At 41.9% G+C, this 27,581-nt stretch overlaps 1 protein-coding gene across 4 annotated transcripts in view; it reads right to left on the reverse strand.

Annotated features, from left to right (window-relative positions):
- Window positions 1-1,119: 1,119 nt before the first annotated feature.
- Ccdc191 (coiled-coil domain containing 191) overlaps window positions 1,120-27,581 on the reverse strand; it is a 75,612-nt gene continuing 49,150 nt past the window's right edge. For 3 of the 4 annotated variants that reach the window (XM_041673090.1, XM_041673092.1, XM_041673091.1), the window contains 6 exons: window positions 25,597-25,679; window positions 24,822-24,923; window positions 7,715-7,858; window positions 5,420-5,572; window positions 4,588-4,733; window positions 1,120-1,529 (listed from right to left, as the gene is read on the reverse strand). In XM_041673090.1, the coding sequence (XP_041529024.1) occupies window positions 1,385-1,529; window positions 4,588-4,733; window positions 5,420-5,572; window positions 7,715-7,858; window positions 24,822-24,923; window positions 25,597-25,679 (773 nt within the window). In that variant the 3' untranslated portion in view covers window positions 1,120-1,384. Of the gene's footprint in view, window positions 1,530-4,587; window positions 4,734-5,419; window positions 5,573-7,714; window positions 7,859-13,275; window positions 13,426-24,821; window positions 24,924-25,596; window positions 25,680-27,581 lie in introns of those variants that run through there. The other variant, XM_041673093.1, reaches the window with a different exon arrangement.

Genomic DNA, 27,581 nt, shown 5'->3' on the forward strand with positions numbered 1-27,581 from the left:
AGCTGGTACTGTGGCCTAGTCAAAATATGTGTCCCAGAGAAGCCATTTCTGGTTGGTGTTGGGGGTGAAGCCAGATAAAGTTTAAGATGGAAAACTTAACTTTATATGACTTACTTAGGGCATGTTTATTGAAAGAACTCAGCCTTTTCTGCAGGCTTGTCATTAAATTAATATTTGTGTGTGGCTTTGATTTGTGTTTAGTTGTTTTCATGATTGTGCTATAATTATAAACAGTGGTTTAGATGGAATGAGAATAAATATGACTTCAGTCCCATTTTTCTTGTGGCCATTGGTCTTCAAAGTACTTGTGTTTTTGGATGACAGCCGCATGGTGATGTTAAAGAAGAAGGTGTGTGGCTGGGTTGCGGTTCTGCCGTTCTGTTGTCTCTCAGCCCACCCTCCACATCTTTCATGACAAAAGGACCAGAGTCTGCACTGCACTGCGGCTAGGTAGCTTCAGGACGATGCTGAATCAAGCACGCTCACTAGTCTACCAGTTCAGATGTCCTGAGCACCACCATCTTTCTCATTTTACTGTGCGCGTTTGTAGACTGTTTGAATTTGTCATAATAAAGATATGTTTTATAATGGGAAAAATTCCTAGCAGATGATTCTGTGTAAAAAAGTTCACAGAAGGGAACATTTGATCAATCTTTATAGAATCCTAAATATTAGAACATTCTTTGAATTCAGTCTAAGTTGCCAGGCCAAGCAGACAAAGCAGATGGATTACTTAGAAGCTGCAGTTGGGAGCATGGCTAGGCATTTTGATGAGGGGCTGGGTGGTCCTCGCTGGAGCTGTTATTAGCGTTTGGAGTTTCCGACATGCTCAGCAAGGTGCTTGGGCGTCCTAGATGCTCTGAACTCAGGATGGGCCGCTGTGCTGCGCTGCAGCTGTGTAGAGTACCTTTTAACTGTGTGTGCCATTGGGTAGGCTGGGCTCTGTCGGGCACTTGTCACTCATGCTGTGGTCATAGAACATAGGCTGCCCCTCCCTTCTTTTCTAGGTCCTCTCTGCTTTCTGTTTCCATCCAGTCTTCCACTTAACCAGCACCTCACAGTAAGTGATAAGGACACATCTTTCTTCACAAGTCCAGGCAGACAAACCCTCATCTTTTTTAAACTTTATTATACTAAAAATATATAAAATACACAGAACAGTAGTGCTCTAGACTGCTCCTTTGGATGACCCCACTGTGATAGACAGCTGCCTAACAACCCAGGAAAGATCAAGAACAATTTCCCGAGATAATCCCGCTGGCCTATACATTCTAGAAAGTAAACCAGATTCAGGTAGGTGTGTGGGTGGGTGGAGATAACCTTCATGGATCCTGGCACCAAAGACTTCCTTGAGGACAAGCACGTAGCTATTGGTACACAGCTGTCACAATGGTGTCAGTATCTGGAAGTCTGGAAGGATGTCAGCCACCTTCCGACGAAGTTGGTCTCGCCGTTCCTCTTTCACCCTTTCTTCTTTGGTAAATTTTACAAATGCCTTCCATGTCTGAAGCATGACACTGAGAAGCTTCCTTTAAGGAGAAAAGGGGAGAGGTGGAAATCAATGGGAATTCCAACAGTACAGAGTGCTATTAAAGGAGAGGTGGAAATCAATGGGAATTCCAACAGTACACAGTGTATTAAAGGAGGATGGACGGGGATAACTGTAATCAGTTGCCATTTGCACAGAGCCCCGTGCTGACAGTGCAGGCTTTGGGACCTCTTGGTTCATCTGCTCACAGCCTGTCACTGACCAACCTGGACCAGGAGTTGTGATGGGTGGGCAGACAGCCATCAAGGTAAACTCTATCCGGAAGAGCTAATTTAGGGCACTGAGGCCTAATTTAAAGCTTGCCTGGTAAGTGCACCCCCATCTACAACAGAAAGCATCTCTAATTCAGTTGAGAAAAAAATATGCTAAATACCAAGTATGGAAAGATGGTGATGGGGGCAGGCACATGCTGAAACAGTGCTGTCCTTGGGAAGCATGTTGCCTTTTGGGGACTGACCAGTGCCTACACCAGCTCTGCACTGGGCATGCTGGGGTGAGGCCTAATGCCTGCCCATTTAAGCAGCTAGCCTGTCAGAGTCAGCGCTGTGGGAAGGGACAGTGAGGGAGGAACACCCGAGGTGTTGAAAGGCACTGCCTCTGAACTGGAGAATGCAGGCCTTGAGGGAAGGCGAGGAGTCGCACAATTACAGTTGGAACACAGGCACAGGGTTGCGGCTGTTTGTAAACCTTGAGGCAGTGATATTTGCTCTGGTCTCTTGGCCAGCTAACGAAGCCCCAGAATGCACCTCAGTCATTAATTCTATGGCTGTTGGTTGACTGATGTTTTAGATAATGTTGGCTTTTGTTGGCAAAAAGATTACTTTTAAAACAAGGAGGTCCCGATGAGCAGAGCTGCTTCCCTGCATTCAGTGTCTACCCACTCAGCCCACCGGAGATTCCCGTGGTCGCCTCTAGGGCCCACCTCCCTCCTAACTATACTCCAGGATTTCTGACTCTTAGACTTTGGCTCTTCCTATTCTGCTCTCCGGAAATCTCTGCTTGCTCTAGGGAAATAAACAGAGCACAGAAATGGCTAGATATACTGAGCAGGCTGCTGGGCAGTGGGTGCCACCTGGGCAGAGCTGAATGGCGCCAAGGATGAGACTGTGCCCAAAAGCTGAGGTGAACTTTGCCTCTGAGGGGCAGAGTACGAGGTCAGTGGGGCAGAAACAGAGGAGCCAGAAACAAGGAACAAAGTGGGAGAGACACAGTCCTAGCAGGCGAGCTTCGTTTCCTGTTGACTGCAGAGTCTTCACACTCCAGACCCTGAAAAGGAGCACTGTCTTGCTGTCCTGTCTCACAGCTTACACATGGCAGTGACAAAGGAAAATGAGAGGGCAGATGTATAAAGAGCAGGGTGACTTAGAGCGAGAAAACCCTGTGCGGAGTCCAGGGAGCTGCCTGCTGTGTGTTATTTGTACATGCGGCGTACGCTGTTCCCCCGGGGTCATTACAGTGATCATAAGACATGGCCTGTGAAAACCCCAAATGAATTCTCAGGCCGAGAGAGACAACTGAGGCAGGATCCACATCCACAGGCACGGAACTTGGATCAACCCGCTGGGATTGGGCTGAGCCCTGCATTAATACATTACTGTTTCCTTGTTTGGTCCTCACAGCAGCCCTGAAGGCAAATTCTGTTCTTACTCATTTTAAAGGTTTTATTTATTTATCATGTGTTGTGTGTATGTATGTAAATGGGTGTGCACACGCCACACTATGACTGTAGGTTAAAGGACCCACAGTGAACTGGGGTCATCAGGCTTGGTGGCAGGCACCTTTACCCACTAGGTAAATGCCATCTCAGCCCTATGACAGAAGATTCAAAGGTTATGAATCCAGAGTCACACACTGAATCCTAGCCTTCCTCTGCAGCAGACACATGTATTCAAAGCTAAGTCCCTTGGACACTGTCAGTTATTGCATAGTTCTCTTTATTTGGACCAAATTATAACACACTTGTTAGTCTATTCCCTGCCCACTGATTCCAAGAACAAACAGTTTTTGCTAGGAGTGGATGTCCTGGTGTACAAGCTGTGCAAGAGATATGCATATACACAGAGAAAACAAACCATCCAAAAATAAATGTGAGGCCGGGAGGAGAGGGTGACTCCACACCCCACAAGCCTCCATGTCTCAGAGGGGCTGCTGCAAATGCACACTACACTAACTGCTTCCCAGGAGTGACACCTGACCATCAGAAAGGGTTTTCCTGTCCAATCTCAGAACGTACAAATGCCTAGGGAAGTTCTAGTCAGAGAACACATACACACTTGTTTATATTTGTGTGGATTACATTATTTCTCCACAAATAAGACTTAATTGTATTTTAAACATTAACTAATAATACATTTACACACACAATTCAAAACAAGGAGAAGCTATCCCATGGAGTCACAGGCTACGTGCTTAGGAGGGACTACATGCTCTGTCACTGTACAAATGTCCTTAGCTGGAGGAGGGACTTGTGATGAGGAAGGGGCCTGTGGGACAGTGATGTTCAACTTTGACCTCAGTTGTGACACGGGTGTCTAGTAATTACTGCCTCTGTATGGATTACACACTTAAATTTGTGCTGTATTTCACAATGTTTAAAAAGTCAAACTAAAACACAAAACTCTGTGTTAAGGGTACTTGTTGCTCTTGCAGAGGGCTCGTGCTTGGTTTCTAGCACCCACATGGTGGCTCACAACACTCTAGATCCGATGCCCTCTTCTGACCTCTGTGGCCACCATGCATGCATGTGGTACTCACACATTTGTATCATACACATTAAAAAATCCCTAGAAAATGAAACTGTGTGACTAATAAGGAACACATATGTCCAGATATGTCCCATGATGCTCACATTCGGTCCCTGCCAGCCCTAGGTGGCTAGGACAGGCTTCCTCGTAATTTTACGGTTGATTTCTGGTGCTATTCTTGCCTGTGAGTTGGGAGGGCCCAGCTCTCGCAGCCTCCACCTCAGCTTTTTACAGCAGCAGTAGAATATGGTACAGGTAGCTGGAGAGTCAGTGGGCACAAGTGCCAAGCCTTACCTGTCACAGTGTTCTGCTGCAATCTCAAGTTTCCTCTGGGATTCGATCTTCATCTCCCTGACCATGGTCAACCAGGCCCTGAAAACCTTCTTCTGCAGTAAGTGGGCACAGAGTTTTCTTACTTCTTTCTCCAGATCATCGACATACTAGTGGGTGAAGACACAGTTAAAGATGAGAGAAATATAGTATCAGTGGACAAGTACAGTAAGTAAAAAACAAAACAAGCAAACAAGCAAAAACAAATGGGAGAGAACCAAAACAACATATAAAGTGAAACAGTAAAAGATGTAAAAGGCTGAAAGATAATAAGGCCCAAAATAATATCTTCTGCAGTGTACTATAACAATAACAGCAATTCAGGGGTATAAACGGGTGTAAGATTGATTAGAGGTTTAAAAATCAACCTAAGTACTATGTGACCAAAACAAAAACAAACAAACAACCCAAGGACTATAAAACACAAAAGATGAAGTAAGGATTCGTTATAATATAAACACATAGACTTTATGGGAAAAGCATCATGTGCTTGGGATTTAATACTAACCAAAGTTGACAACATTTTAAAGGAATGAACTGGATTTGTGACTCTTTTTGGAAAACCAAAGTGACTGGCATTATGAAGGCTATTCAGTTTCTTTATCGGGGAGTTGAGCAAGGAGATGTATTTACTTAGTTTTGATTTTCTGAGGCAAGGTCTTACTATATACTCTAGACTAGCCCTGAATTAATGGTGGTCCTCCTGCCTCAGCTTCCCAAGTGCTGAGATCATAAGCATGTGTCATCTCACATGGCTCAAGGAGATGCATTTAAAGTCCTTTCCCTGTGTCCATACCTGGAACCAGCTTCGGAGGACTCTTCTACACAGTAGATGGGAATACAGCTGATCAGCCTGGGCTGTTCTCACAGCCAGAGCTTCCTGGCTGTACTGGAACCAAGTGAGCAGGCATTTTCGTTGAAGAGCCGAAGAGTAATGTTCTTCTGCTACCTGGAAAATGTTTGAATGAAAAGAGGAACACCATTCCTTAAATTTTAAATCACTTAAGGGAACATACACAGCTAGGAAATGATAGTACATAGCAGGTATAGATAGTTATGTGGATTGTATATAATAATCTTGAGTTGCCTATAGTCTACTGGCCTTGTTCTGTGGAGGTCACAGATTCACAGGGTGCTGACTCCCTGGAGGTCGCAGGCATTCGCTGGTTATGGAAATGGAATAAGCAGCTTCCACGACATCACTTGATGTCCACTAACCCTGGCCTGGGGGCTGGCAGTGCTCTTAGTTTGCTCTCCTGGAACCTGGACAGCAATTCCAGACGGCTCTTTACTATGTACTTAACCATGTCTAATGAGGAAATGCCGATGCTTTCAATTAGTGTTATAGAATGAACTGTCACCAGGATTGAAATTTAGACATTATCAATAAACCACAAACCATTGATTCAAAAATAACATGATGAATATTTTAATGTCTTACCAATTTAAGTGGCCGGGAGTATAAATACATATAACTTAGCTTTTATGTGTAAAAGAGAGACTGTTGTGTTCCTTTGACAGGAGAAGAGACCTCTATAGACAGTGACACGTTTCCCAGGTCTCATCTAGTCACCCAGCACTGGGAACCTGTTTCATCCAAGCAGATCTCCTCGAAGTGGTATTTACTGGCCAGAGCGGTCATCACAGGGGACTCTATATGACATACGCAGCCCTGGCAGCCAAATGCAGACTAACATTCCATCTGTTTTGAACTTCTTGATCATTGACTTGAATGCCCTGTTCTAAGTCCTGGGCAAATTTGTCAGGGGAATTTGAGACATTTCATTGGTGTTGGATTTCAGGGATCCCTGTGGCAGAGCAGATTGCTGTTCTCTGTAATAGCATTATGTACTCTTCGCAATGTAATTTTACAGAACCTCCCAGTGGAGTAGATGGAGCTTCATTCCTTCTTAGTGACCTTGAGCCTGGCCATGTGACTGTGCTCTGTTCATTGAAACACTAGTGGGCAGTGTTAGTAGCTAGTTAAATTAGCAGCCTGGAGGACACTGGGAATGAACCTTCACGTCATAATGAGCAGTTTATAAATCCATGGCCTAGAGCTATGGGGCTGATTATCACTCAAAAGAATGAAGAATGGGATTTGAACATAACTTCTGCCCTGGAAAGAGACATGACATTCCAAACGAGCAGACTGTCACTAATAAAAAAAGTTATCTATTATTTATTCTATTTTCATTATGTATATGTGTATTTAGGTATTTTTTTATAGCCTTTAGAAATTGAATACCTGCCTTAAACTGAAGTGGGACAGTGTGGTCTTTCTGGCCACTGTAGACTCCCACCCCTGGGAGGGTGTCCTCTATTTTATTTTGCAATAAATTTTACTCATGACCTACTGTACAGTCTGTGCTCAGTCGTGATGGGGGTCATGAGGACCTTGAAAGCAAGGGTTCCAGAGCCAAGTCCTGGTGATGGACAGCAGCGGTTCACAACAGGGCTGGTCCATCGGCTCGTTAATTGCTAGGCGGAAGGCACAACCCAAGTAGCTCCAGATCCAGTGCGCAGGACTAGGGAGAGACTGGGACAGAACCTATACTGGCCTGCAGACTCCTGAGAATTGAGCATGAATTGTAACGGACTGAGATTTCGGGGTTGTCTATGGACTTTATCATAGGGATCCAGCCACTTCCCACTTTCTGCTGTAAACCATGCTAAAACTGAGTCGCCTCTATTCCTCCTGCAGTGGTGATCTCTAATAAAACCACCCTAGTTCCCAAAACCCCTTAAATTACAAGTATCTAGATAACCAAATCAAACTCTTACTGAAAACAGAAATGTACGTACTCAAACCAGTTATCTTTCTGCTTTTTGTTTTGTTTCATTTTGTTTTTGTGAGACAGGGTTTCTCTGTGTAGCTTTGGAGCCTGTCCTGGAAATCGCTCTGTAGACGAGGCTGGCCTCAAATTCAGAGATCTGCTTGTCTCTGCCTCCGAGTGCTGGGATTAAAGGTGTGCACCACCCAACACCTGGCATTTCTCTGGCTCTTTAAAAGCACTAACCACTCTCTAGGCGAAAGCATGTATCCGCGAAAGGTCTGCTTTCCGGTTTGGGGTATGAGAGGATGGCGTACCTCCATGCTTTCCTTGCTGTGCATTCTCAGCCTCTTCCAGGGCTCCAGGCCTTTCTTCCTTAGCAAGACCTTTTCATAGTGATCTTTGGCTACTGCTTCCAGCTCTTGATTTCTCTTCATTCTCTTCAGTTTCTCTAGTTCTTTCTGGGGGAAAAAAAAAGAAGCGAAAAGTTCCATGATTAAAAAAATCTGAAGAATTTTATTTAACTAAAAAGTCAATGAGTTTAACACATAACCACTAATAAAATAGTGTGCTGGTTATTATACTAGAACTCTGGAACACATATACACACACATGCATGCACGCACTCATGGGTGAATGCACGTATGTGTGCCTAAACAAACAAACATTTAAAGAATATTGCTAAAAGGATTAGAAAAAGTTGGTTGTGTGCTCTATGTCAATCTATGTATTCTTAGGTTTATTCAATAATGTTCATAGAAATGAGCTTTACTCCCCTCATTACTAAAAAGTCAAGAGAAAAATCAGGAATTTTCCCTTATTACTACAGAAAACCCAGCAATGTACACCTTTACTAGAGTTATGACGTAGAGCCTTGTATATAAATAATGATGGTCAAATGACAACCCCACTGGAAGTCTAGAAGAGTATTCTTAGCACCGAGTTGTTTTTCCTTCCTAAGTGAACAGTAAGTCCAGATATAAGCTAAAAGTATTTATCATCATCAAACAGCCTTCTGTCCCGAGTAGAAAGATTAACTACCCCTGGTGGTTGCCTGAGACAAAAGACACCTTGTGCTTCTCACAGAAGGCATACACCTGTGAGTGGTGTGCCTGAGAAAGACGATAGGAACGCAATGGTCACTCTACAGATACCCTTATCTATCTATTTTCTTTTAGTAAAAGCAGCCTGAGGTGGAGGTGGAAGAGAAAAGTCTCCTGAAATATAGCAAGGCAGAGCTTTGCGGGCAGACTGCAGACTGCCTCACAGTCGTCACTTGTGGGGCAGAAATCCGACAGCATTCAAGTTCCTTTTTCATTCCCTAATTTCATGTCATAAAAAGGACAGTGGTAAAAAGGTTGATTCAACAAGCTACTTTGTGTGCCTGAGCCTTCTGCAAGAAGCAGCAGGGAGGGAAGGGGAAGAGAGAGGGAAAGAGAGAAACAGAATCGGAGTATTTCTAAGACGGAACGGGGAGTGTTCTCATCTTCCAATTCAATCACACATCTACAAGCTCCTAAAAACAAAATGTCCACATTCTTTAGGACATTACATCAAAATAACCTTTATAGTCTTTATTTCAGACACTCAAGATCCTTCTTGAATGGAAGGCAGATATAAAAACCATAGACAAGCATTTCTTCATGAGTAGTAAAAGGAGGGTAAAGAATAAACGAGGAGGGCTGGAGAGATGGCTCAGAGGTTAAGAGCACTGGCTGCTCTTCCAAAGGTCCTGAGTTCAGTTCCCAGCAACCACATGGTAGCTCACAACCATCTGTAATGAGATCTGGCACCCTCCTCTGGCGTGCGGGCATACATGGAGGCAGAATGTTGTACACATGATAAATAAATAAATAAATCTTAAAAAAAAGAATAAACGAGGAGACAGAAATGGGGTGTTTCCACATGGAGGGAACTGTTCCTGCACCAATGGTGGCTTGCAGATGGACACCAGAGCCTGATTTCCGCCCTCTGGAGAAGCCCTTGGACTCGGTCTAAAGAACCCACTTGCATACACTCACATTTATCTTCCACTTCTTTGTACAGGAAGTGGATGGCAGCTGCATGCACTCGGCTGAGACACTGACATGGTACGATTCTGCTTTGAGAAAGCATTTACATTGGGGATCTACACAAGGGTTTTAAAGAGCACATAGTTCCCTTGGGTTAAGAAGCAATATTAAATATGAGTTTCTTTCTGATTTAAATTATATTTTGCATAAATACCAATGATGTCCGAAAACAATGTCTCATCTAAATGTTTATCTGTATCATCCACTATGTCTTGAGAGAAAGATCAAGGATCACAAGTATGTTACAGGAAGTATAGGGCACTCAACACCGTCTGACACTAATATCTTCACACTGGATCATGGGAATCAAAACAGAAACATGCTAAATATGTCAATTTAAATAAAAGCAAATAAAACCAAAATATAAGCACTAACAAAAGTCCCTTTGACCCACGGGATTCAATACACCCTCTATTCCTCACCTAGCCTCATTTCACTGGAAAATCCCAAGTCTCCACAGAAGGCGCTCTCGACCAGGCCATGAACGATGCCTATGTTTCTAAATTAAAGAGTCACTTGTCTCCTTCAGAACTGTGCTCAGTCACACTTTGTTGGGTCCCCTACTCCTCCCCTCACACAAACACATTTCTCAGTGTTGTGACTGTAGATTCTCCTGGGTCCTCTGGCTGTGGCCCTGAGCTTTCATCTCTGTCCAGACAATGCCCCTGCCAGATTGATTCTAGTCACTTCCAGAGTGTGAAAAACACCGACATACTTGAAATTTCTAGATTCCATATTCCCGTCCTGATGGTCAAGCTTCTGTCAGCTGTGTGTGCCTAACAGGTATCTGACATGCATTTGTGTGTCTTGCGGAGGCCTCCTCTGTGTCCAGCAGCTCAAATACCATCTGCTCAGAAGAGTTTTCCCATTTTGTTTCCCGCACGACTCTCCCCTGCCTACTTCTTTAGGTGTTGACCCCATTACCTCTTTTTCAAACGGCATAGGTGGTTTCTAAACGCAGGGATGATGTCTGTCCTTACTGCTCTGTTCCAACACCCAGAGCAAAGACTAGCACATAAGAAGATATTTTATTTTATCATGGTCTTTTCCCTGAAGACTTCCCTTGTCCTAAAGCTTAACATTACACATTGTCTTGATCAGTCTTTTGCCAACTTGACACTAGCTAGAGATATCTGGGAAGAGGACCCTCCGCTGAGAAAATGTCTCTATCAGATTGTCTGTAGGCAAGTCAGTGGCACATTGTCTTGAATAGAGGTGCGAGAGTACCACTTTTTCTTTTGGGCCACCAACCAGCTCCCAAATCATGACACAACGCTCAGCCTTCACTTAGTTCTCATCTGGCTAGTTCTTTTAACTTAAATTGACCCGTTTCTCTTCATCTACCTTTTGCCTCAGGGCTTCTAAGTTTTCTTTCTATCTTATCTATCTTATCTATCTATCTATCTATCTATCTTACTTTCACTGCTCCTGGCATCTGCTGGCTGTGGATGCCTGGCTTCTTGCTCTGGGGGGTGTTGGGGGGTCCCTTGTTCTCTCCTCCTCCTCCTCCTCTCATTTCTCTTTTTCTTTCTAGATTTCTCTTCCTATTTACTCTCTATGCCCACCAGCCTCACCTATCCCTCTTCTGCCTAGCTATTGGTCATTCAGCTCTTTATTAGACCAATCAGGTGCCTTAGGCAGTCAAGGTGAAAAAATGCAGCATAAATAAAAGTAACACACCTTTATACAGTTAAAGTAACACACCTTTATACAGTTAAAGTAACACACCTTTATACAGTTAAAGTAACACACCTTTATACAGTTAAAGTAACACACCTTTATACAGTTAAAGTAACACACCTTTATACAGTTAAAGTAACACACCTTTATACAGTTAAAGTAACACACCTTTATACAGTTAAAGTAACACACCTTTATACAGTTAAAGTAACACACCTTTATACAGTTAAAGTAACACACCTTTATACAGTTAAAGTAACACACCTTTATACAGTTAAAGTAACACACCTTTATACAGTTAAAGTAACACACCTTTATACAGTTAAAGTAACACACCTTTATACAGTTAAAGTAACACACCTTTATACAGTTAAAGTAACACACCTTTATACAGTTAAAGTAACACACCTTTATACAGTTAAAGTAACACACCTTTATACAGTTAAAGTAACACACCTTTATACAGTTAAAGTAACACACCTTTATACAGTTAAAGTAACACACCTTTATACAGTTAAAGTAACACACCTTTATACAGTTAAAGTAACACACCTTTATACAGTTAAAGTAACACACCTTTATACAGTTAAAGTAACACACCTTTATACAGTTAAAGTAACACACCTTTATACAGTTAAAGTAACACACCTTTATACAGTTAAAGTAACACACCTTTATACAGTTAAAGTAACACACCTTTATACAGTTAAAGTAACACACCTTTATACAGTTAAAGTAACACACCTTTATACAGTTAAAGTAACACACCTTTATACAGTTAAAGTAACACACCTTTATACAGTTAAAGTAACACACCTTTATACAGTTAAAGTAACACACCTTTATACAGTTAAAGTAACACACCTTTATGCAGTTAAAGTAACACACCTTTATGCAGTTAAAGTAACACACCTTTATGCAGTTAAAGTAACACACCTTTATGCAGTTAAAGTAACACACCTTTATGCAGTTAAAGTAACACACCTTTATGCAGTTAAAGTAACACACCTTTATACAGTTAAAGTAACACACCTTTATACAGTTAAAGTAACACACCTTTATACAGTTAAAGTAACACACCTTTATACAGTTAAAGTAACACACCTTTATACAGTTAAAGTAACACACCTTTATACAGTTAAAGTAACACACCTTTATACAGTTAAAGTAACACACCTTTATACAGTTAAAGTAACACACCTTTATACAGTTAAAGTAACACACCTTTATACAGTTAAAGTAACACACCTTTATACAGTTAAAGTAACACACCTTTATACAGTTAAAGTAACACACCTTTATACAGTTAAAGTAACACACCTTTATACAGTTAAAGTAACGTTTTGCAGAATAAACAAATGTAACACAGATTTGCCTAGTAAAAATAATATTCCACAACATGGGAGGGCACATCTCACTGTGGGCAGGGCCACCCCTGGGCAAGTGGTCCTGGTGGTACATAAGAAAGCAGGGTGAGCACGCAATGAGGAGCATGCCAGTAAGCGGCAGTCCTCCATTATCTCTGCTTTGGTTCCTGCCTTGGCTTCCCTAATAATGGTCTGTAACCCATGAGTCAAGCAAACTCTTCTTCCCCAAGCTGCTTTTGGTTATGGTCTTTATCATAGCAATACAAAACCAAACTAAGGCACATGTCCTTTTCCACACACATGACTGGGCTTATCTTATATTACATTTTGTATGCAGAGAAATATATGTGATTGTCCCTGAATCAATCTGTCATAGCAATAGTAGGATTGCTCATCTAATTAGAAAATACGGTACCTCTGCTGGACGGTCTGCTGATAAATTCAATGAGCAGAAAAACTCTGCCAACTAAAAGAAGTTAAACCACATTTCCTTCAAGGACAGCCAGCCATGTGCAATTGACAGAGAAGTCACAGCAGGTACTGGTTCAGGAATGCCACCAAGTTTTTGTTGTCTATAGGAATAGCATCACCATGGCCTTGGAGGCTGTGTATCTGGGTCAGCTTTAGGAAGTCTACAAGGAAGCCAGGAGCTGTTGTGCAGAAGATGATGCCTCAAAAGTAGTAAGACCACGTGACAAACAAGTGGGCAAGCACACTGTGCACAGCATGCTCACACAGAAGGCAAAGGAGACACCGGACACATGTGCTCTAGAGCTGAAATCACTCTCACGGAAGGCTCCATCACAGCCTCTCTGCAAATGCACCGATCTCAGATTTAGGTGGTTCCGGAGTGAATGGAAGCTGGTCTACATGAAAAGGCTTTGTGTCTGTCGCTATGGGCTGGCATTTCTAAAAAGGAAAGGTTTGGGCTTGGTACAGTGAGATAAAACACTCTTCTGGCCAGTAAACTTCTTTTCAGCCATTTTTCATCTGTTCAAGCATTTTGCTTCCAACAAGAATAAAGCTGGACAGAGAACAGAGCTAATGTCTTTTTGTGAATTGATCTGAGGCATGTAATTGTCCCCCAAACTGGGGGGACAGTCACTATTAAGGAGGCATCGAAGTGTCTGCTTACCTGAGAATGCAAAAATTACCAGGTACTGAGTTGCTAGAGTTGAAATTTTGGTGAAGTGCTTGGATTGAGGGTGAGCACTGGGCAAAGGGTAAGGCTCCTGAGAGTGGTCCCAGTCTTGTGTTCACTTCCCCTCTGAACCCCAAATGTTTTCACATTTCACACAGTCTGGCTGGGAGAGAGGAGAGAGGAGCAACAGGCCGAAATCTGCCAGAGCATTCTTTGTTTTTTACTTTATTTACTTTTATTTTTATGTGCATTGGTGTTTTGCCTGCAATTGAGGGTGTTGGATTTCTTGGAACTGAAGTTACAGACAGTTGTGAGCTGCCATGTGGGTGCTGGAATTGAACCCTGGGTCCTCTGGAAGAGCAGCCAGTGCTTTTTACTGCACAGCAGCCCAGAGCATTCTTCCTCTGAGAATGAAACTCTCTCCGCAGGGAGCAGGGAGCACCTGAGAACAGTGGGGAGCCTCCACTGTAGCTAGGGAGGGCACTTTGGGAAGGCTACCAGATGAGATCCCTTCCCTCAAGCAACCACCGCCGCCGCTGCAGGGAAAGGAGGAAGGTCTTCAGTCACAGAGCAAGGAGGGAAGTGAGGTGACAATGACAGCTCAACGTGTACAGCAGGAGCAGAAACTCCAGAGCCAGAGGGCCTGCTTCCCCCACCCCCACCTCAGCATCTACTTACAAACACTGTTACAAAGTGGGAGGACCTGGAAAGGACATGGCCTCTGCAGAGCAGCACAAAGTGAAGACCCAAAACCAAAGGCACTGAAAAAGTGAAGTCTCTGGTGTCCATAGCAACAACAAAAGCCAATGGTAGTAACCACAGCAACAACAAACATCAAACAAAGCCTGATTCCTGCCTAGATTAACACAGATCTCCACAATAAAGCCCTACATACTTAAGTTTTTGTTGCTCTAAGCAAATGTCTGGCTTTCAACAACAATATGCCAAAAGATAAGAATAATTTCTGGAAAGATAAAACAATCACCAGAACAAGACACGGATATGACAAAGATGATGACGCTATCAGAATTTTAAATAACGTGGACAGTGTTAGAGACTCCAGTGGAAAAGGTGGACATCATTCAATGTCAGGTAGGTAAATGCAGGAGCCATGAAAATCCTAAGGTTCAAAACAGACGTTAAAAACGAGGTGACAGAAATGAAGAGGCCTTCAGTTAGCAATGACTAGATGAAATAGCTGAAGAAGAGCCGGGCGACCTGAAAATATGAGCAAGGAAGTCATAGTAACTGTGAAGTTGCAAAGTGAAAAACTGTACAGCTGAAAAAATACACCTGCATGACTGGGAATCCAGAAGGAGAATCAAGAGAGGCAGCTGGAATATTTGAAGAACAATGTGTAAAAGCATTTTTAAATTTTTTGAAAAAACACAAAACTATATCGAAGAAGCTTAAAACTACTAAGCAAGGCAAGCAACCTAACAAATAAACCACATCTGGACGAATCGTATTCAAGAAGGTAAGCATGAGGCAGTCTTGAAGAAACTCCTCTGGTCCACTGTTAAAGACCCAAGTCCTTATGCTGAAACTCTAACTCTAATGTGCCAGTCGACGACCCATGCCAGTGGATGAGTTACATAAGAAGGAGGAGTAGATGACCCCACAGGAAAAGTGTCCTATGCCAGTGGATGAGTTACATAAGAAGGAGGAGTAGATGACCCCACAGGAAAAGTGTCCTAAGATACTCCACCCTCATGAACCTGCACCAGAGAAAAGGTCCTGTAAGGACACAGGACTGAGGCTCTCTGGAAGGATGGAAGCAGCTTAGATGCTGAAGGACTCTGCTGCCAGAAGCCCTGCCCCACAGACTGTTAAAATTCATAAATGTACGACAAAGATTAGAATTCAGATCTGTACAAAGAAATAAAGAACACTAGATATGGAAAGCAAAACCCAACAGTCCTGTCACTAATACCACAAGGAGACAAGTGTGTAAGTCAGTTCAGCAAAGCACTAGTATTCGCAGCAGAATACAAGAAAATACGACACACACGACAGCAGTAACCTGGCGGGAGAAACGCCACGAAATCCAAGAATGTAAGGCTCTCGGATGATACAGGAAGTACGTGATTTGCAGGTGGATGGAGATTATTAAACTCTAGATAACACTAAAAATAATCTTAAAAGAAAAGTAAGTCCCTCAGTAGAGGAGATAAGGTAGGATCATAAAGATGCTTATTAAAATCAGAGAAGAAAGGCAAAGAGAGAAAGGGAGGGCAAGTACCACAGTTGGAGACAGAATATTTAATTCAATTATGTCAATGTCACTCTTATGTTAATAGCTTTAAAATAACAAAAATGTTTGCTAGCAGAGAGATTCCACATCAGATACTTATAGTTTGCTTTCTGTTCTGGTAAACACCATGACCAACTTTCTTCCAGAATGCTGAAGAGGAAAAAAACACTTTCAAACTCATTTTGTGAGGCCAGCCTTAGTCTAAACCAAATCAAAGGTGATGCAAGAATGGAAAATATTGTCAAAATTCCTGATGAATATCACCTTTTAAATCTTCAACAAAACAGTAGCAGACCAAGTTCAAGGAAGTATCATATACCACAATCAAGTAAACTTTATTCTAGGAATGAAAGGACAGTTCAATCTATACACATCAGTAAATATTATTATTATTCCATAATCATCTCAATAGATGGAAAACAATTAGATAAAATTCGACATCCTTTTATAATAAAAATTCTCAATTAATTGAATATATAAGGAATACTCAAGGATGACAACATATAATAAGCCACAGGAAACATAACATCCACAGTTTAAAGGTCCCAAATGAATGAATAGATCTGAAGCAGATTTTGAGACAGAGTTTAGGCTACCCCTGAACTCATTATAACAAATCATATACATTTGAACAGACTGGAGTTAAGGTTCAGATTGTCAGAGAGGACATTTGTAAGCAAACAAGATGGATGGCTGTAATAAATTCTCTGGTCCTGGATTAGAGCTGGAGACATTTGTATGAGTTCACTTTAATTAGATATGAGGAAATGGTTATAGTCAGTTGTATATGCATGGCATTATGTATGTATGCATGCATGCATGCATGTATGTATATCATCTGTCCCTGTCTTCCAACATTCCAGAATCAGGAACGTTCCAGGAGTAACTCAGTGCTCAGTGCCCAGACCTTCTTTTCCAGATACCACATAGAACTAAAGCATCTTAGAAAAAATGTCTGCTTCTGGGGCTTGGCAGTGAAAATATGAGAGGAAAAGCTCCAGAGAGTAAGGTATCCAGAAAGCACAGAAGAATGGAGGCATACCTAACCAGGAGCCAGCCTCAAAGAGCTCCCAAAGCCAATCAAACCGTAATTTAAACAATAAAGTTAATAACAGTATTTTTCATCATCCAAAGTACAAAATAAATATACATGAATCCATAGTTATATACATGATGACTGAATAAATAAATGAAGGAAGCAGCCAGTTTGATTTACAGAGTTCCTAGTATTCGCTCTAGGGAGGGGATGGAACTGAACTGTTCCCTCTCTCTGCCTTTAACAAATCTCTTTCAGAGGATAGAGTGTGAAGAGGAGGAACAACTGGGAACTCAGTAATGAGACCTCTTAGGCACTGCGGCTAACTCAGGTCATCAAGTAGCCATCAAAAGATAGGCTTCATCTGGGCTCGTGTACAACACTGCCACGTGTTTAAGAAGGACCAAGTGTCACCACAGAAAGCCACCAGTGAAGAGTAATTGTCAGAAAAATGCCACACACACATGGAGGGACGTTTCTGAAATCTTCAGAAAAATCAGGACAAATGAGGAAAGACAGAAACTGTCACAGCCCAGAGCACACTAAGGGAACAAGACAGGGATGTGACATCCCAAAGTAGTTCTTTTTTTTTTTTAATTTATTTATTTATTAAGGATTTCTGCCTCGTCCCCACAACCGCTTCCCATTTCCCTCCCCCTCCCCCGATCAAGTCCCCCCCCCTCATCTGCTCGAAGAGCAATCAGGGTTCCCTGACCTGTGGGAAGCCCAAGGACTGCCCACCTCTATCCAGGTCTCGTAAGGTGAGCATTCAAACTGCCTAGGCTCCCACAAAGCCAGTACGTGCAGTAGGATCAAAAACCCACTGCAATTGTTCTTGAATTCTCAGTATTCCTCATTGTCCGCTATGTTCAGCTAGTCCGGATTTATCCCATGCTTTTTCAGACCTAGGCCAGCTGGCCTTGGTGAGATCCCAATAGAACATCCCCATTGTCTTAGTGTGTGGGTGCACCCCTCGTGGTCCTGAGTTCCTTGCTCGTGCTCCGTCTCCTTCTGTTCCTGATTTGGACCTTGAGATTTCTGTCCGGTGCTCCCGTGTGGGTCTCTGTCTCTGTCTCCTTTCATCGCCTGATGAAGGTTAATATTCCTGAGGATGCCTATGTGTTTGTCTTTGGATTCACCTTATTTAGCTTCTCTAGGAACATGAATTATAGGCTCAATGTCCTTTATTTATGGCTAGAAACCAAATATGAGTGAGTACATCCCATGTTCCTCTTTTTGGGTCCGGCTTCCCTCACTCAGGATAGTGTTTTCTATTTCCATCCATTTGTATGCAAAATTCAAGAAGTCCTTGTTTTTTACTGCTGAGTAATACTCTAATATGTATATATTCCATACTTTCTTCATCCATTCTTCCGTTGAAGGGCATCTAGGTTGTTTCCAGGTTCTGGCTATTACAAACAATGCTGCCATGAACATAGTTGAGCATATACTTTTGTTGTATGATAGGGCCTCTCTTGGGTATATTCCCAAGAGTGGTATTGCTGGATCCAGGGGTAGGTTGATCCCGAATTTCCTGAGAAACCGAAACACTGCTTTCCAGAGTGGTTGCACAAGTTTGCATTCCCACCAGCAATGGGTGAGTGTACCCCTTTCTCCACAACCTCTCCAGCAAAGGCTATCATTGGTGTTTTTTATTTTAGCCATTCTGACAGGTGTAAGGTGGTATCTTAAAGTTGTCTTGATTTGCATTTCCCTGATCGCTAAGGAAGTTGAGCATGACCTTAAGTGTCTTTTGGCCATTTGAAGTTCTTCTGTTGAGAATTCTCTGTTCAGATCAGTGCCCCATTTTATAATTGGGTTGATTAGCCTTTTACGGTCTAGTTTCTTGAGTTCTTTATATATTTTGGAGATCAAACCTTTGTCAGTTGCAGGGTTGGTGAAGATCTTCTCCCAGTCAGTGGGTTGTCTTTTTGTCTTAGTGACAGTGTCCTTTGCTTTACAGAAGCTTCTCAGCCTCAGGAAGTCCCATTTATTCAATGATGCCCTTAGTGTCTGTGCTGCTGGGGTTATACATAGGAAGTGGTCTCCTGTGCCCATGTGCTGTAGAGTACTTCCCACTTTCTCTTCTATCAGGTTCAGTGTGTTCGGACTGATATTGAGGTCTTTAATCCATTTGGATTTGAGTTTTGTGCATGGTGATAGATATGGATCTATTTTCATTCTTCTACAGATTGACATCCAGTTTTGCCAGCACCATTTGTTGAAGATGCTCTCTTTTTTCCATTGTATACTTTTAGCTCCTTTATCGAAGATCAGGTGTTCATAGGTTTGTGGGTTAATGTCAGGGTCTTCTATTCGATTCCATTGGTCGACTTCTCTGTTTTTATGCCAATACCAAGCTGTTTTCAATACTGTAGCTCTGTAATAGAGTTTGAAGTCAGGGATGGTAATGCCTCCAGACAAACCTTTATTGTATAAGATTGTTTTGGCTATCCTGGGTTTTTTGTTTTTCCATATAAAGTTGATTATTGTCTTCTCCAGATCTGTGAAGAATTTTGATGGGATTTTGATGGGGATTGCATTGAATCTATAGATTGCTTTTGGTAGAAATGCCATTTTTACTATGTTGGTCCTCCCAATCCAAGAGCAAGGGAGGTCTTTCCATTTTCTGGTGTCTTCTTCAATTTCTTTCTTCAAAGACTTATAGTTCTTGTCAAGTAGATCTTTCACTTCCTTGGTCAGGGTTACCCCAAGGTATTTTATGCTATTTGTGGCTATCGTGATAGGTGATGCTTCTCTGATTTCCCTCTCTGCTTCCTTATCCTTGGTGTATAGGAAGGCAACTGATTTTTTGGAGTTGATCTTGTATCCTGCCACGTTACTAAAGCTGTTTATCAGCTGTAGGAGTTCTTTGGTAGAATTTTTGGGGTCGCTTATGTACACTATCATATCATCTGCAAATAACGAAAGCTTAACTTCTTCCTTTCCAATACGAATCCCCTTGATCTCCTTATGTTGTCTTATTGCTATTGCTAGAATTTCAAGCACTATATTGAAGAGGTATGGCGAGAGTGGACATCCTTGTCGTGTTCCTGATTTTAGTGGGATGGCTTTGAGTTTTTCTCCGTTTAATTTAATGTTAGCTGTTGGCTTGCTGTAAATAGCTTTTATTATATTTAGGTAGGACCCTTGTATCCCTATTCTCTCCAAGACCTTTATCATAAAGGGGTGTTGAATTTTGTCGAATGCTTTTTCCGCATCTAGTGAAATGATCATATGGTTTTTTTCTTTCAGTTTATTTATATGGTGGATTACATTGATAGATTTGCGTATGTTGAACCAGCCCTGCATCTCTGGGATGAAGCCTACTTGATCATAATGGATAATTTTTCTTATGTGTTCTTGGATTCGGTTTGCCAGTATTTTATTGAAGATTTTTGCGTCGATGTTCATGAGTGAGATCGGTCTGTAATTCTCTTTCTTGGTTGGGTCTTTTTGTGGTTTTGGTATCAGGGTAACTGTAGCTTCATAAAAGGAATTTGGTAATGACTCTTCTGATTCTATATTGTGAAATACCTTAAGGAGTATAGGTATTAATTCTTCTTGGAAATTCTGGTAGAATTCTGCATTGAAACCATCTGGTCCTGGGCTTTTTTTCGAAGGGAGATTTTTGATAACCATTTCTAATTCTTCGCGAGAAACCGGTCTATTTAGATCATTCACCTGGTCTTGGTTTAGCTTTGGTATATGATACTTATTTAAAAAAATGTCCATTTCTTTTGTATTTTCCAGTTTTGTGGCATACAGGCTTTTGTAGTAAGATCTAATGATTCTCTGAATTTCCTCTGTGTCTGTGGTTATGTCCCCCTTTTCATTTCTGATCTTATTTATTTGCGTGTTCTCTCTCTATCGTTTAATTAGTTTGGATAGGGGTTTGTCGATCTTGTTGATTTTCTCCAAGAACCAGCTTTTTGTTTCATTGATTCTTTGGACTGTTTTCTGTGTTTCTATTTTGTTGATTTCAGCCCTCAGTTTTATTATTTCCAGTCTTCTACTTCTCCTGGGCGCGTCTGCTTCTTTTTTTTCTAGAGCTTTCAGGTGTGTTTTTAAGTCCCCAATGTATGCATTCTCCGTTTTCTTTAAGTGGGCACTTAGTGCTATGAACTTTCCTCTTAGCACTGCTTTCATTGTGTCCCATAGGTTTGAGTATGTTGTCCCTTTATTTTCAATAAATTCAAGGAAGACTTTAATTTCTTTCTTGATTTCTTCCTTGACCCAGGTGTGGTTCAGTAGTTGACTGTTCAGTTTCCATGAGTTTGTCGGTTTTTTGGGGGCAGCGTGGTTGTTGCCTTCTAACTTTAATCCGTGATGATCTGATAAGACACAGGTGGACACTGATATTTTTTTGTATCTGTGGAGGTTTCCTTTGTTTCCGAGTATGTGGTCAATTTTTGAGAAGGTTCCATGAGCTGCAGAGAAGAAGGTATATTCTTTCCTATTTGGGTGGAATGTTCTATATATGTCTGTTAAGTCCATTTGCTTCATTACCTCCAATAATTCTCTTAATTCTCTATTAGGTTTCTGTCTGATTGACCTGTCCCTTGGAGAGAGAGGTGTGTTGAAGTCTCCTACTACTAGTGTGTGTGGTTTGATGTCTGCCTTGAGTTCTAGTAATATTTCTTTTACATAAGTAGGTGCTTTTATATTGGGGGCGTATATATTCAGGATTGAGACGTCCTCCTGATGAATTGTTCCTGTTATGAGTATAAAGTGACCGTCTCGGTCTCTTCTGATTGATTTTAGTTTGAAGTCAGTTTTGTTAGAAATTAGTATGGCCACACCTGCTTTTTTCTTAGGACCATTTGCTTGAAACACCTTTTCCCAACCCTTTACTCTGAGTAGGTGCCTGTCTTTGTGGTTGAGATGTGTTTCTTGCAAACAGCAGAATGTTGGATCCTGTTTTCGTATCCAATCTTTTAGCCTGTGCCTTTTTATAGGTGAATTGAGCCCATTAATATTAAGTGATATTAATGACCAGTGGTTGTTTACTCCGGTTATTCTTATTGCTTTTGGTAGTAGAGATTGTGTGTCTCCTTTCTTTGAGATGTGCTCGTGAAGGGTCATTAGATGCCTGGGTTATTGTAGGCAGTGTTGGCAGTGTTGGATTCCTTGGGTTGCGATTTTCCTTCTATTACTTTCTGTAGGGCTGGATTTGTGGCTACGTATTGTTTAAATTTGTTCTTATCCTGGAATGTCTTGTTTTCTCCGTTGATAGTGAACGATAGCTTGGCTGGGTATAGTAATTTGGGTTTGCATCCATGGTCTCTTAGCTTCTGCAGAACCTCTATCCAGGACCTTCTGGCTTTCATAGTTTCCATCGAGAAGTCAGGTGTAAGTCTGATCGGTTTACCTTTATAAGTTACTTGCCCTTTTTCTTTTGCAGCTCTTAATATTCTTTCTTTAACCTGTATATTTTGTGTTTTGATTATTATATGGCGAGGAGATGTTTTTCTTTGATCCAGTCTGTTTGGTGTTCTGTATGCTTCTTGAATATTTAAATGAATATCTTTCTTTAAGTTGGGAAAGTTTTCTTCCATAATTTTGTTGAAAATATTTTCTGAGCCTTTGAGCTGTGACTCTTCTCCTTCTTCTATTCCTATTATTCTTAGGTTTGGTTTTTTTATTGTGTCCCATAGTTCCTGAATGTTTTGTGTTGAGAATTTGTTGGCTTTGCTGTTTTCTTTGATCTGTTCGTTTATTTTCTCTATGGTGTCCTCAGCATCTGAGAGTCTTTCTTCTAGCTCTTGTATTCTATTGATTATGCTTGTTTCTGTAGACTCTGCTCGTTGGCCTAGATTTTCCATATCCAGCTGGTCCTCAGTTTGTATTTTCTTCTTTGCCTTCATTTCAGTTTTCAATTCTTGAACTGTTTCCATTACCTGTTTGATGGTTTTTTCTTGGTTTCCCAGGGTATCATGTACGTATTTACTCATTTCTTCAAACTTTTTGTTATACTTCTCATCCATTTCTATAAGGGCATTTTTTACATGTTGTTTAAGGGACTCTATTATCTTCATAAAGTCGATTTTTTCCACTTCTTCTGTGTTAGGTTGTTCAAATACTTCTGTTGTAAGATCATTGGGTTCTGATGTTTTCATGTTGTTTTTCGGATTATTGGGTGAGTTCTTGCCTTGGCGCCTGCCCATCTCCTCCTATTGATCCTATCCAATGGATCCTTTAGAAACCGGATCAGGTTTCCCTGCTGGCCAAGGGCTCAGCTTACAAAATGCCCTCACTCTCTTTCGTGGTTCCTGCTGCAGGCCAAGAACCCTCTCACCCCTCCGACGGATCTTCAGGACAGGACCAGGCTCCCCTTGTGCCAGTGACCTGGCCAACCAAAGGCCTACCTCTTTGATTCAATTGTAGTAGGGCGATCTGCTCTCCTTATTGCAGGCCTGTCCCAGCCGCTTGGGTCTGGCCGCTGCTCAGCCGTGTCTGGCGCCGCCGCCGTGCTGCCGCCGCTGCGCCAGCCGCTTCTGGCGCCGCCGCCGCTGCGCCTCTGTGCGTCTGGCGCCGCTGCCGCTGCGCCTCTGTGCGTCTGGCGCCGCCGCTGCTGCGCCTCTGTCCCAAAGTAGTTCTTGAATACTCTTGGAAAAACAATGTCTGCAGTAATGTGTTCACTCTGACTGCTAATGAATACTTCATGGTGATATTGGGTAGCATTAGACAAGAAAGACACAGCCGATACTCTCCTTACAATTATTTTGTAAATCTGCATTAATCCAAAATAAAGATTTTTAAAAGAACATCACTATATAAATTAGGAAGCCCCAAAGAATTCTGGATATACTGATGGTAGAGTCTAAAGAAGAAAAAGACAACAGTTTACAGCTATCTATACCTACAGGCAGACTGATCAGTCTATTAACAGAGCTATCTATACCTACAGGCAGACAATGAGCAGTCTATTAACAAAGAGATGCACACAGAAAAAGGCCCAGTGTGGAGACGCCAAGATGTTAAAATAAAGAGGAGTTAATTCTTAGTGCTGAGCTCGGATATTTTTTTCTCTCCTTTGTATTTCTCAAGTTTTCTACAGTGAGCAGCTATGAGAGACACATCTGTTACACAGTATGGTTTTTTACAGTTATTTTGTTGTTTTGCAGTAGTATGGCCTCAAATTGTTTTGTGGCATGTCACGGGGTGCTTTATAAAAGGTGGTCTGTAGTCAGATTTGTCTATTGACTTTGGCATATTGTGTCTCTTTTCTGGAGACTCATGTCTGGTAGGATGTCAAAAGTTTTGGGAAGTCAACTAATTAAGGAACTTTGTTTATCTTAAACAGCATTTTCCAAAACCATTTGACTACCGAATTTATACTTTCTCAAAGCGGCCTGCTATTTCAGGAGCGACTGGGATGCCATGGAGTATAACACACGTTGGGGAATGTGTTTTAGAATAGCTCCCCAGTTTTTAAGGGGAGAAACAGCTGCTTTTAGAGATTTCTTATGTTGATTTAGCAAGGAATGGAAATGCTTCTACTGTCTCAAAAATCTTTGTGGAGTTTGCCTCATGTGACTTCCTGACTTTTTATTCTGTGTGCCACCAACACAGCAAATACTCTGCTATGTTTCCTCCAGAGGTTAGATGCTTCTCAGCCAGCATCTAACAGCTTGCTTTCCTCCAGAGGTTAGATGCTTCTCAGCCAGCATCTAACAGCTTGCTTTCCAAGTCCCCTGAAGCACATTTCCTTCTAATCGCTCATTGCTCTATTCACTCACCACATCTGCTGAGCGCATCCTATGCCTAAGTACCCCATGGCCAGCGCACAAGTGAGGAGACGGAGCCACCGGATCACTAGCAGTCAGCCCCAACAGAGGCAGCTGCCTACAGACTTCAGAAAGACTACTAACCATTGTCTTCAGTCTCTTTTCCTCTCGTTTTCTCTCCAGCTGAGCTTGCTTTTCTTCTGCATCCTTCTTCTGGCGTTCTTCCTCTTGGGCCTTTAACTGAGCCTGAATGAGATAAGAAAACCGAGAACCCTTCCTGAGTGGGAAAGGAAAGTCTTCTGTGGTGAGGCAGTCAAGTACCTATCAGGAGCCAGGCCTGCCCCTGGACTATGCGTTTGTAGCAGGAGGGGAACACTCAACATTCCCTGTAACTTAGGGGTCTCTCTAAAAGGGACCTTCTTCTGCCGAAGGGGACACTGTACATGAATATGGCCACTCTGCTTTCAGGATAAAATGACTATTTTCAGTTCTTACTTTCACTTGTGAAACAGAAGTATGGTGTGGTGATGTCTGCTTAGCCCACTCCAAACAGAATTGTTAAGTTTTTCTTGTAGATGCAGACTTTCCTTCTGACAGTAGGTCAGACTTTGGAAGATGACCGTTTTTCACGAAGTCAGTGGGTCAGACATCTATCTACAGTGTACTAACTGTGGTTATCTGTGACCCTTCCAGTCTGCTAGCTGTTATTCACTTCTGTAACATTTCCGTTCTGTTCTGCCAATGATGCTACATACAACCTCCCTAATTTTCTAACACTGAATTCAAAGGGGCAGGCCTCCAGCCTTTCTGAGGTTGTTCTAACTCTACTATCTTAGGAGGCATGGACAAGCAAGGTCCCAGTTTTTGAAATCTGAACAAATCACTTTTCTTGCCTCAGTTTGCATCCTGAATTTATTACCAATTTGTCTTCTTCTTGTTTTTTCTTCTTTTCTGCCAAGATCCGCCTACGTTCAGCTCGTTGAATTGCTCTCTCTTCCATGGCTGAAAAATAGTAACATCGTCCAATATAAAAAACGTATGAAGCACTCTGTAAAATGTCTCCATATTCTAGTCCCAATCAGAGTTATCATTAGAGCTTTCTTGTAATTGAACATCCTGACATATGGAGCTGATTGAACTCAACAGGTTAAAGATCTAACATCAGCAATGATGAACAAGTTACACATTCATTACATTTTTGGTTTCATATTACTTTAGAATATATTTCTATTGGTTGAAATAAGACAATATTCCTGGATGGTGGACTTCTAGTATATGAAACTCAGAAGTCATAATTTTTGTATATCGCTGATGAACAAAGAAAAATGTAACTACAGCTAACAAGTACTTAGAGAGTAGAGAAATCCCTTCACTCTCACTTTAAGTGAGGCTCGCATTGTTCTGAAGCCGCTGTGCATGTGTGTGCACAACAACAAGAAAACCTAAAGTTGGGGTCAGGGTGAATACATTTCAAAGTAGTTTTAAGACCCAGGCACCCAGATGGGCCGGAAATGGAAGTGAACCAGGCATTTGGAGAACTGGCATCAGAATGAATTTGAGTGTCAGACTCCTGTTCTTGACAGTTTATTAAATATCGATCCAAAAGAAACAAATGTGCAAGATGGTCTGATAATATGACTATAATCAGCCGGGGCTGGCGCAGGCGGGGGCATGGGCAGCAGGAGACTGAGTTTTGCACGCAAAGCCAGCCAATGGTTACTTCCAGTTCCTTGGGTCGTGTTACAGAGAAGAAAATTTAAGCCAAGTTTTAAGAATTAATAAACAAAAAACTCACCAAGCTATTTCTTACGGATATTAAGTGTCTGCTTTGCCACAAAGGACTAGTGGTGGTGGCACAGGAGGCAGAAATAGACGGAGGATTAAAGTAAAGAGCCCGAGAAGCAGCGTCTCGGCAATTCATCTCCCCCATCTTTTCTAGACTGAATCATTAAAGTCTACTTGAAAAACAGACTGGGATTCTAAAATAACTAAGTCATTGATCAAACAATAATTTCAAAAACTTATCACAATGAACTGGACATCTCCAGATCAGCCTAAGTAGTAGGCAACCAGCAACAGCTGCTGTCCTGCAGACAGACATCTGATACGCAGCCAGCCAGTCTCTTCATTGACAGGAACTGACTACTACGTATCTCAGATGCCATTACTTCTTGCTAGCGTGGCAATTTTGCCATAACTTAAAAAAACTCAATGTAATTGTCAAAATACTCCCCACTGTGTGTATGTGTGTGTGTATGTGTGTGTGTGTGAACGTGTGTGTGTATGTGTGTGTGTGTGTATGTGTGTGTATGTGTGTGTATGTGTGTGTGTGTGTGTATGTGTGTGTGTGTATGTGTGTGTGTGTGTGTGTGTGTGTGTGTGTGTGTGTAGGGCAGCTATGTGATAAAATCAACTAGCAGAACTACTAGGTGGGTCCTGAGGAATGCCTCTACTCCCAAAGCACTATTTAGTCTTTAAACAAAGAATTCCATGTGCACCTAAAATGCCATCAAATTAAACTATCTGGTTTATATATCTCATTACCAAAATGCTACCATTAAGATAATGCACCATAAAATGACAGCATAACTTGACTTGAATTGCTATGAACTCTTCAGTATTTTGGCACTGATGGAGTATAATGGCAGATGAACTTTATTGATGTTTAGCCTTAGTTGCTACTCAGAGTTTTCAATTGAGTAATCCCTCCATTTTCCACAATACAGATCTCAAATTAGAGAAAAATGGTGTGCTCCCCATACTCTGTGTGTTTATGTGTGTAAGCGCGTGCACAAACACACACATGTGTTAGCTGGGGAAGCCACCAGGGTTGGCAAAAGGGAAAGGGAGGAGGAGAGTAGTAGAGGCTCCCTGTGCATTCCATTTCCCCCATGTGATAGAGCT

Source organism: Microtus oregoni, unplaced genomic scaffold (assembly GCF_018167655.1).
Source record: "Microtus oregoni isolate MIOR12 unplaced genomic scaffold, Mior012 000023F_ref0000262, whole genome shotgun sequence".
Classification (NCBI taxonomy): domain Eukaryota; kingdom Metazoa; phylum Chordata; class Mammalia; order Rodentia; family Cricetidae; genus Microtus; species Microtus oregoni.